Source organism: Cystoisospora suis (assembly GCF_002600585.1).
Source record: "Cystoisospora suis strain Wien I chromosome Unknown contig_5603, whole genome shotgun sequence".
NCBI lineage: Eukaryota > Apicomplexa > Conoidasida > Eucoccidiorida > Sarcocystidae > Cystoisospora > Cystoisospora suis.
In genome coordinates, this window is record NW_027158393.1 from 6641 (window position 1) to 6910 (window position 270).

Genomic DNA, 270 nt, shown 5'->3' on the forward strand with positions numbered 1-270 from the left:
TTCGATCATCTAGCTCTTTGCTTCTCTCTTTTCTGCATAACCTTCCTTTAGGTGGATGATGTCTTCGATCTGAAGCTTCTTGAGAAAGGACAGAAGATGTGGAACAGCGGGGAGTACGTCCAGTGGCCTGGAGGTCACCAGGCCTACTCTGAGCTCTTCCTTGAAGGTAACACATTGCTTAGCTATCTATCTATCTATCTTCAATCTATCTATCTTTAATCTGTCTATCTATCTTTAATCTATCTATCTTTCGACGGAGAGGTGGAAGAG

General features: G+C 43.0%; 1 protein-coding gene across 1 annotated transcript in view; it reads left to right on the forward strand.

Annotated features, from left to right (window-relative positions):
• Positions 1 to 171, forward strand: part of CSUI_009402 (cytochrome c oxidase subunit) — a gene marked incomplete at its 3' end in the record, with an annotated part of 778 nt that extends 607 nt beyond the window's left edge. The window contains exon 2 of the mRNA XM_068069518.1: positions 52 to 171. Within this exon, the coding sequence (XP_067918510.1) occupies positions 52 to 171 (120 nt within the window). The remainder of the gene's footprint in view (positions 1 to 51) is intronic.
• Positions 172 to 270: the final 99 nt, after the last annotated feature.